At 32.2% G+C, this 10,072-nt stretch overlaps 2 protein-coding genes across 2 annotated transcripts; both read left to right on the forward strand.

Annotated features, from left to right (window-relative positions):
- Positions 1 to 4,525: 4,525 nt before the first annotated feature.
- On the forward strand, positions 4,526 to 6,528 carry LOC124898557 (importin-5-like). The gene is made up of 2 exons (XM_047412200.1): positions 4,526 to 5,821; positions 6,277 to 6,528. The coding sequence occupies exons 1-2, from the start codon at positions 4,526 to 4,528 to the stop codon at positions 6,526 to 6,528; spliced, it is 1,548 nt and encodes a 515-aa protein (XP_047268156.1).
- An 86-nt stretch (positions 6,529 to 6,614) lies between these two features.
- On the forward strand, positions 6,615 to 9,692 carry LOC107872547 (importin-5). The gene is made up of 12 exons (XM_047412911.1): positions 6,615 to 6,704; positions 6,854 to 6,919; positions 7,008 to 7,187; positions 7,320 to 7,394; positions 7,494 to 7,594; positions 7,900 to 8,002; positions 8,074 to 8,140; positions 8,256 to 8,383; positions 8,466 to 8,522; positions 8,608 to 8,911; positions 8,996 to 9,081; positions 9,381 to 9,692. The coding sequence occupies exons 1-10, from the start codon at positions 6,618 to 6,620 to the stop codon at positions 8,767 to 8,769; spliced, it is 1,026 nt and encodes a 341-aa protein (XP_047268867.1). The 5' UTR covers positions 6,615 to 6,617; the 3' UTR covers positions 8,770 to 8,911; positions 8,996 to 9,081; positions 9,381 to 9,692.
- The last annotated feature ends 380 nt before the right edge of the window (positions 9,693 to 10,072 follow it).

Genomic DNA, 10,072 nt, shown 5'->3' on the forward strand with positions numbered 1-10,072 from the left:
GAGCTGGTTTTGGATAGATTTGGGGAGGATATTTTAATTGTAGGGGAAGTGATTTTGGTTTAATTTAAGTATTTGGTGGAAGTAAAATTGAGCTTTTTTCAATTGGAATTTTAGTGCAAGTTTTTTATGAGCTTGATTTTGATTTTGGTTGAACTAAAAACTGAATCAAACAAAGAAAATTTCGTTTTTGCAAGTTTGATTTGATTCTGGATTGTACCAAAATCAAAGGAAGAAGAAGAAATCTTGGTTAATTTGGTTTGATTCTTGGAAGAGCTAGTGGATTTGATGAACATCTGTTCCAGGCACAAACAGTATATAGTTGTAACCTGTGAATCATTATTTTTATGCTGATTTATGATTTTCCAAATGTTTAAAATTCACTTACTGAAGTCCAGTGCAGAAGGCTAATTTGGAAACTGCCTTGATAATTTGTGAATATTAGTATTAGGTTCTATAGAAGTATATGTATCATGATTTGATGTATTTTCTTGACAAGTTCATCTCAAAGCAAATTTGCATAAATTCTTGATGTTGGTGGTGTTAATGGTGAAATAATGATGTTAATGATGAAATAATGATGTTAATGGTGAAAAAAATGATGTTAATGGTGAAATAATGATGTTAATGATGAAAAAAGTTAAAGGAGAAGGAGGAACAAGGGGTGGGGGTGGGAGTGGGGGTGAGGGTGGGGGACTGTTGAAGAAGAAAGAGAAGGAGGAACGAGAGGGTGAAGTGGGATGTTGAAGAAGAAGGAGGAGGAACGACAGGGTGGGGTGGGGTGGGCTGTTGAAGAAGAAGAAGAAGAAGGAGGAGGAGGAAGGTGGTGGGGTGGGGGTATATATATATATATATATATATATAGATAGATAGATAGATATATATATATATTATATATAAAAAAAATAGTACATATATATTTTTTGCTTTTTAAAAAAAAATATATAAAAATAATATGTGTGTTGGATTATGTCTTAAAAATAAAATTATAATTTCTTACGTGGCAATAACATGGCACTAATGTGGCACTAATTTGGCATTGACGCGGGGCATGTGTACTTCACTCTCCGTAGTGAGAATGGTGTAATTTTTTCAGGGTAGTAAAAAATTTACTTTAAAGTTATTAAGGGGGTATATAATTGTCTGATTAATTTAGGGCCTAAAGTAAGTTTTGGCGACAAGTAAGTTTTGGCGACAAGTAAGGGGGTGATTTGATGTATTTTCTCACTTCTCTTTCTTCTTTTTTTTCTTTTTTGGTTTTTTCGTATTTTCATTTTTCTCTCTTTTTTTTTCATTTCTAAATTTTTTTATGATAACAAAAATACCATGATAGCTTATTTTATATTCGTCCAACATTTATATTTTTATATTTGTTAATAAAATTATATTTATATTTATTTTTTATAGTTTCTACTTGTATTTGTATTCGTATTTTATAGTTTGTATTTGTATTTATTTTTTATACTTCAAATTTGTATTTGTATTTTGTAGTTTGCACCATCATATATATTTTATATAATTCACACTTGTATTTTAAAGAACTTTTTTACATTTGTAATTTATCGATGACTGTATATTTTATTTGTATTTTGTGGTTTCATTTTGCTTGTATCTGTATTTGTATTCTATTTTCATTGTTGAACTTGTATTTTTAAAGAACTATTTTGTATTTGTATTCGTAAGTTGACCAAATATTGTATTTGTATTTATAATTTCATTTGTATCATTTGTTTGTATTTGATTTTGCAGTTGACAGTATCATTCATATTCTTAAACAACTGGGAAAAAATAATTATTTTTCTTTCTACGAAAACTTGTATTTATATATATTGACAAATTGTATTTTATTGATACAAACTGAATAATACAAATACCAATGATAAATTATGAAAATACAATTGCTAAATTATTCAAATATAAATGTTACATTTGTATCAAAAGATACATGTTTATACAACTTGAACCATACACATACAAATGATACTTGTTTATGTACAAATATAAATGATAAATTTGATATACAAATACTAACAATACAGTTGCATTGAATGATACATTGTACATTTATATATTTTACTCTCAAGTAAATACAATTAATTCATATACTTGTTTGTATATAAATATAAATGATAAATTTTATATATTCACAACTAAACAATTCAAATACAAATAATAAATTTATTTAAAATATATAATATGATATAGATAAATATAAAGTCTAAAAATATATAAAATATAAAATGCAATGACAACAAAAAAGATAAGAACATACAAAAAAGAAAAAAAAATGACCAAAAAGACGAAACAAGAATGAAAAGGGGAGAAATGAAAATATTAAAAATAAGAATGCCAAGGAAAAATAATTAAAAATGAAAAAAAAAATAGATGAAAAAGAAAAAATAGAAAAAAAAGAAGATTGAAGAAACGAGTAAAAAAATGAAAAAATGAAAAAGAAGAAAAAGTAAATTAAAGGGGAAAAGAAAGAAAAAACGAAAAAAAAAAGGAGAAATAAGATGAAAATAGAGAGAAAATAAAGGAGATAGGTTATGAATTGTATTTAATTGATAAGAAAAGTTATGAATTATAATTAATTGAAAATTAGATTAAATGAGATAATTAGAAACTTATATTTGCTAACCTTGTAGTTATGCCCTTTTTTCTCCCACCTCCAACTCCACCCCCATTGTCTACCCCCGCCCCCTCCCTCCTAACCAACCCCTAATTTAAAAAAAAAAATTAAAAATGAAAATGAATTTTTTTCTACTCCTCCCCAAAACAATATACCCCTCCACCTTCCAGCCCCCCTCCCCGTAAAAAAAATATTTTTTTAAAAAATAATTTTTTTCAAAAAGAAAAGATTTTAAATATTAAAAAATAAATTGCACCCCATCCCAACAAATTTTCTTTTAAATCAAATGAATTTTTTAAAAAAAAAATTCATAACAAAAAATTCTCCCCCGCCCCCCTCCTCCCTACCCATCCCCCCTCCAATTTTTTATGAGAAAATTTAAAAAATTCAAAAAAACATAAAAAAGTTCTTTGGTCTCCCCCAACCCTAACCCTAACCACCCTGTCTATACCCCTAATTTTTTTTCTTAAAAAAAATTAAATTTTTGTAATGCAATTAGAAACTTTAAGCATAAGTGAGTGATTTCTGTATTTAAATCGATACCCATATTTTATCCATACTAATTTAATCGCACGTGCCTCGCACATGTAACGTTTGATGTTTTAAAATTAAATAATTTTATCTATTGCGGAGATTTTTAATGAAGTGTAAAAATTTTAATTTAAAGATTTTTACAGTTTAATATAATAATGTAAAGATAAACATATATTTTAATATAAGTATATAAATAAATTGCCACAAGAAGTTTGAAATGGTTAGTGGATTGTCATTTTTGCATTTATGACGCAGTACCTCTTACCTTTATTGTCAGAGGCTAAGAGAAATGTATCAATTTGAACCATAATTTTTGTACGGTTATTTTTTTTATATTTAAAATTATTCTTATTTTTAAAGTCAAATATCTACAATATCATTGCTTACATTCTTATTACGTATTTAAAACTTTTAAAATTTTGATATTTCTTAAATTTTTCTTATTATAACGCTTTTATATTTATTTCTAGATTTTTCAAATCTTCGTAAAATCAAATTTAGTTGATTTAAAATTCTTAAACTAATGAAAAAAATATTAGTTGACATTAATTCTGATGACTTTTAATCAAGAAAGGTTTTACCATGAATATATTGAATTAATTTTCAACTATTAAATATTAGAAAAAAATTGTGAAAAGACGATTTTGTCTAAAATAAAGACTTTTAATGAAGGACAAAAAGTTCAAACAATATTTTTAAGGTCTTTCACATTTTTAATATATTATATATATAGATTATAGATATAGATATAGGTATAGATATAGATTATAGATATAAATTATAGATTATAGATTATAGATTATAGATTATAGATTTATACGAGCTTTAAATGAGTTGCAATCCATATTTATCCATTTGAAATATGAGTGATCTAACTCAATAAATATGAATTAAATATATTTCTTTCACTAATATAGGCTACAGTTGTCACCCTGCCAGAAACACACACAACATTACACTGTGCACATACCCCAACCCCTTTTGTTTTACACAAAATTTAAAATCTCAGCCATATCATGTTATGTTGCCTGCATTAGACTCGTATAAAAACTTAACCCGAGATTCTTTCTGTCAAAAGACATTAAAGGGAGAGAGTCTTTTAGTAGAAAAAATGGCTAAATTTTTATTCGAATGGTAAAGTAATATGATATTTGACCTTTTTCTGTATTAACTTAACTAACCCAACTTTTTTTTTTTTTTTTAAAAGGATATATTTACACAAACAAATTAAAAAAAAAAAACTCATTCCCCAAGACCGAAGTAGGCATTTAATAACCGCCAAGCGAGAAAACGTTGTAACAGAATATAATCCCCCGCCAAAACCACCCTCTTTCATTCTCTCTGTTTTCTCTTTTTCTCACTTCAATGGCTTCTTCTTCTTCTTCCAAGCCAAAAAATGAAATTCACCGCCTTGCAATGTCTGATTTTCTTCCGAACAAAGTGGCCAAACTCCGCCCTCTAATAAAGGAAGATAAACCCCAGAAACATAGGTTCCTTCCGGACAAGAATCGTCAAGCACTTCAAGAGAAAGCCATACAACTTCTTGACTCTCCAAATCATGATGCCATTCAACATCTTATTACAAACTTAGAATCATCAGACGATAGCAAAGCATTGTACGATTTCTGCAAATCCAATTACCCGAATGGGTTGTCTTTGAAGCTATCAAAGCTCCTCCTTCACTCTCCTGGAAATGCCTCTGAAATCAAATCCAAATGCGCTTGTCTCCTTCACTCTCTTCTCGATTCTCCCCGAAATTCAACCAGTGCCTGGAGTATATCCTCTCACATGATCAGGGAAGAGCTCAAAACTGCCATTCTTGAAATTCTTAAACAAGATAACCCCGATGAAGTCTGCAAATTGATGTGGAGGACAGCATCTCAGATATTTGGCTGTATTCTTATCGAGGATCAGGGAGAGTGGCCGGATATGCTTAGTTTCTTTTTGGAGTCTCTGGATTCGTGTCTATTGTTCGTTCAGGATCGTGCCGCGTTGTTCTTTTTGGAGTTGCCCCCATGTCTAGGCGAAGAACTGAGTCAGTCTGTTGAAGAAATCCATCTAAAATTGTGGAATAAGTTCAATTCTTCCGATGGAATGAGAAAAGTTCTTGCCTTGGCTGCCTTAGTTAATCTTGTTCAACATATGTCGAGTGATTATTACTCGAAGTTTCATGATATGTTGATGCCAATGATAGAAGGAGTCTCTGGTTTTCTTGAAAATGAAATTGAGGAGGAAAATGCGCAAAAAAGTCTCAAGAAGTTAGTAGAGTTAGCTGGGGCAGAGCCAAGGTTTTTCGACTTGCATCTGAATCAAGTGTTTGATACAATGCTTACAATTTGTGAAAATGATAAGTTGGAAGAAGAAACAAGATATCTTGCGGTAGAAATGATGTATGCTTTTGATGATATTTCGATAAAAAGGGTAGGCGAGATGATTCTAGGAAGGCTGTCTTCTGTGTTGGTTCGGATGATTTCACTTATCCCCGAAGGATCGAGTAATTATCTTCTGGGAGAGAAATTTATGTACAGGCTTCCAATGGTAAGGGGTGAAGATATGAATTTCTTACTCAACGAAATACAGAAGGAAAGGGATTCATCAGAATGGCGTAGACGATATGCAGCAGTTACAATCATCCGTATCATTGCAAAAGGATGCGCAAAGGTATAAGGGTTACTGCCTCTCTTGGATATGTGCTGTTTGATCATATAACTAATTGGTAAAAATGGTCAATTCTGCAAAGCGTATATAGCTATACATGTATATATGTAAACTGTCATAGTTATTCTTTGTTAACCCAATTTTGAGTTCCCTTGTTATATTGTCCATGCTCTATAAGTTCAGCTCTAAGTGCCTTGAGGGAATGAGTTGTTGTCTCCTTATATGGTTTTGGACGATCCTCCCCCAAAATCGTATTGGATCAGAAATAATTTTTTTCTCAATGTTTCATTTGTCAACTTTCAGCACTCAGCTTTGACATAGAGAAACTATCCAGACTAATAACATGTTATATAGTATGGTTCTGAAATCTTCTGTATATTATATTCCAGTACTTTGCTTTCTACTTCTTGATAAGTTGTGACATCATTTTCACCTAAGAACTGTTGTATTCCTCTCAGGCCATGAGCGATAATCTTGAGGAAGTGATAAATGTGGTGTTGAAATCAATGCTAGATTCCTCTTTCGATGTTCGTCTTGCTGCTTTTAAAACAATAAAAGCTATGAGTCTAGACCTATCTCCATATACGCTAGATCAACACGGAGGTGTGCTTTTTACTGCGCTACTTTTGGCACTTGAAGATGACGATACTCCCGTCAAACAGGTGAGAAAGAATGATGGACTTTTCATTTGTCAAAATCTAAGTTACTAAAAGTTCATATTTCTGCTGAAATTCATTTTATTTATGTTAATGAAATCTAACTGTCTTATTATATTTGATAGGCTGGTGCTGCTTCAGCAATGAGTTCTCTTTGTCTAAGTTGCAGGTCATACATCTTAGAACCTCGCTTGCAGGCAATTGTGAGCAAACTACTTCAACTCATCAAGGTATATTTGACTTTAGTCATTTTACAGGGTGATTTTAACGATTTCTAGTAAAAAGAAAACTAAGAGATACCATTTTATGCTATTTCCATTAGCTTAAAAGTGTTATTTTGCTTTTATCTAACATGACCGTGTCACTTACCTAACATTAGAGTCCAAGTCCTGAGGTGCATGCCGAGTCCTTAAACGCTCTAGCATCGGTTGCAATAACATCAAAGGTCCATCTTGATAGAAACTCTGACGTTATTTTTTATCCATCATATTGGAGTTGATGTTTGTGTCTGACAAAATTACGCTTTTGGATAGGATCTCTTCTCTACATACTATGATTCGGTCATCACTTCCCTAAAAAAACTGCTAGATGATGCGACAAGTAAATCGGTGCAAAACAATACTGTTAAGTTGCATTTGGACAATGCTGTTGAGTGCATTTGGACAGTTGCAATAGCTGTTGGAAAGGATATATTCAAGAAAGATGCTGCAGAGGTGATGTTTCTCTGTTATATCTTTTAGAAGCAGTTGAGTTTAAAGCATATTTACAGTCTGTTTGCGATCTAATGCTTGTCTTTTTTTAGTTCATTAAATGATTAAAACATCTATAATTTTCATGTATCTAAGGTCATGGTCCTTCTCTTGTCTGTGCGGTTGAGTTTAGGAGAGGATAATCACAGTGCGAAACTTACCCTTCTACGAGTATGTATGATCCAAACTATTTGTAGAAAATTAACTGAACATAATCTTCTTGTACTTAACTGCTCCCAATAAACTGGTGCTCTGCTATTTGTGTTGAAGGCATGGGATCAGCTTCTTCAATGTCTCGGATCAGATTTTTATCCATATATGGAAGATCTTATACCTGATTTGCTCCGCTCTGCTAGACTTGGCTCGGATAGGTATGTACAAACTTCAAAAGCGTTTCATTACTAATTTTGGATGGTTAGTTTCCACACTTATCAGCTGAAAATTGTACATTTCTGCTAAATACGCCACTGAAAGTTGGCATTATACTAGGGTGTGCCTCTGCCTATTAAATGAGATAACTAGTTTGTACACATGCTTAACTGCAACAAGAATAGGTTACAATAGGTAACGAAGTTTACCATAGCCATATAACAATGACTGGACAAGTTGATGCACTGACCATGAATAAGGTTCTTAGCGAACTTTGGCTTTTCTACTAACACACATTTCTTTACAGTGGCACAGAACGTGTTATTCTGACGGAGAAACTTAGGGCATGTGAACTTTTACTTCGCTTAGCTAGACAGTTCAAAGGGATGTTCTCTCCATGGATCGATCAGGTTGGTTTTGAAGCTTTGAATTTTCATTCAGCATATGCCTTTCTTATTTAAATTTCACATTATTTGGGCAGGTTTCTGAAACACTGATACCACTTGTGACATTTCATGATGAAGATATCCGAAAAATAGCTGTTTCAGGTACTGTTTTACTTGATAAAGCCTTTCCTTTTTTTTCCTTTCATTCGCCTATTCTTTGATTTTATCAGTCTTTTCCCTTCTGTTAAGCATTTTGGATAAATAGTTGTTGCTTAAGCCATGCCAAGGCTATTGCTTTCAGCAAAACTTGCTATTGAGACGAAAGAAGCACCTGGCCTTACAAATTCCCATTCGCATAAACTAGTGGTCCAAATTGTACCATCTCTGCTGGAGGCTCTGGATGAGGTACGCGCAGTCTATATAATTTTCTTTTTTCACTCAATTTGTTCTTTCCAGTAACCAAAGTTGAATTTCAATTTATATGCAGGAAACTGATGGTAAAAATTGCGCAAAGATATTGCGATCATTAACCAAATGCATCGAGGTTGCCATGTTTTGTCATGTTTTGGCCATTTGATATGTGGAACCTGCCTGAAACTTCTGAATAATCCACTAAATTCTCTCTGCAGATTGCTGGAGCATTTCTTAGCAAAGAGCAGATTCAGTTGACAGCTACTGGGATAGAGCAGGTTCTCGAAGCAACATCAGAAAGCCATTTTTCAAAAGAGGAAACTGTGACTGAGCTGGAAAAGGAGATCATTAAAGAGGTCCGTAGGCACCATGACCTCTGAATACTTCTGATCGATTGCCTGTTGGTCTGTTAAGCCTTTTTTGGTACAGGTCGTAAACTACTTCCGCATATTGATCAAGATATACAAAGAATGCTCCTCGACTGTAGTCAAAAAATTTATGGAATGTATAAAAGCTATGATGGTAATTTTTCTTCATCAATAAGCGCAAGCTAAAACTTTTTTAAGTTATTCTTTTCTTCCATAGCATGGTATGATCTTCATGCAGGTAGATGATGTGACAGATAAAGAGAAGCAAATTGGGCTTTTAACCTTCAATGAATTCTCTCTGGAATGTCCAGAAGTTGCTATTAGGTAACTTTGAAATGGAAACAGACTTTCTTTGCTTGATATTTTCCATTGAATTCATTTGCATGTGACGTATTTTTGTTGCTGCTTGAAATTAATTAGGGACTTGACCTATCTTTCTGTCTTTTTTCTTCAAAGTGCACGTAATCATATTCCACGTACTAACATTTACAGATGTGTCAGCTTGTACTCTTATTTGCTATATATATATATATATATATATATATCTTAGATACAGTACTATATTTATATTCAGGGCTAACGGTTCAGCAGTCTGTGATTTCTCACTGATTTGCATTTATCAGGTTCAAACAGAACAACGGATGACGGAATTCAAGAATCTTGTATCATGTTCCTTTCCTCATTCTCCCTTGAGCTTTGGCAACACCTGCATCAAAAGCTGTTGTGCCATATCTTATCGCGTAATCTTGTACATTCAACAAAGCAATATATTGTTGAACTATCACGTCTAGCTACTTTGTATATATAGGTGAAACTGTCTGGACAGCTAACACATTACTTTCCAGTTGAGAACTTGTAAGAATGGTTTTGGAAAATCTGGCCGTTACATATCATGCACTGCAATGAACTGATACTGTGTACATTTCCATGTGAATCTTCAGTTACATGAAATCATGAAACTAGCAACAATGAAGCAAATACATCCAAAGATTTCTTTGATAATAAGTGCAATGATTTGAATGTATGATTTAATGAATTTAGAATTCATTGGGATACATTCCTCTATTCAATTATGAATTTCTGGTAGCTCGTTCAGAAACAGCAAGGCAGACAACTTATTTTTGATGTAATATTGCGGAAAATTACAATGACTAGTGAGCTTAGATCAGACTTTTAACCTTGAATGAAGTTTTTATGCTCTTAGGTAACTTGCATGATACAGATGAAGTGGAAACAGATGCTTTTCGATACTTTTGAAAGCTTTCAGCTTTTCTAAAACCGAAAATCAGGATGTTTAAAAGGTCTATTAAATCAA

This window comes from Capsicum annuum, chromosome 5 (genome assembly GCF_002878395.1).
Source record: "Capsicum annuum cultivar UCD-10X-F1 chromosome 5, UCD10Xv1.1, whole genome shotgun sequence".
Classification (NCBI taxonomy): domain Eukaryota; kingdom Viridiplantae; phylum Streptophyta; class Magnoliopsida; order Solanales; family Solanaceae; genus Capsicum; species Capsicum annuum.

Bases quoted from the DNA above. Each gene is read 5' to 3' on its own strand.
- LOC124898557 (XM_047412200.1), top strand. From the start codon at position 4,526: ATGGCTTCTTCTTCTTCTTCCAAGCCAAAAAATGAAATTCACCGCCTT. The intron at 5,822-6,276 runs GTATAAGGGTTA...TATTCCTCTCAG, and splicing joins TTGCAAAAGGATGCGCAAAG to GCCATGAGCGATAATCTTGA.
- LOC107872547 (XM_047412911.1), top strand. From the start codon at position 6,618: ATGAGTTCTCTTTGTCTAAGTTGCAGGTCATACATCTTAGAACCTCGC. The intron at 7,188-7,319 runs GTGATGTTTCTC...CATGTATCTAAG, and splicing joins TCAAGAAAGATGCTGCAGAG to GTCATGGTCCTTCTCTTGTC. The intron at 8,523-8,607 runs GTTGCCATGTTT...TTCTCTCTGCAG, and splicing joins CATTAACCAAATGCATCGAG to ATTGCTGGAGCATTTCTTAG.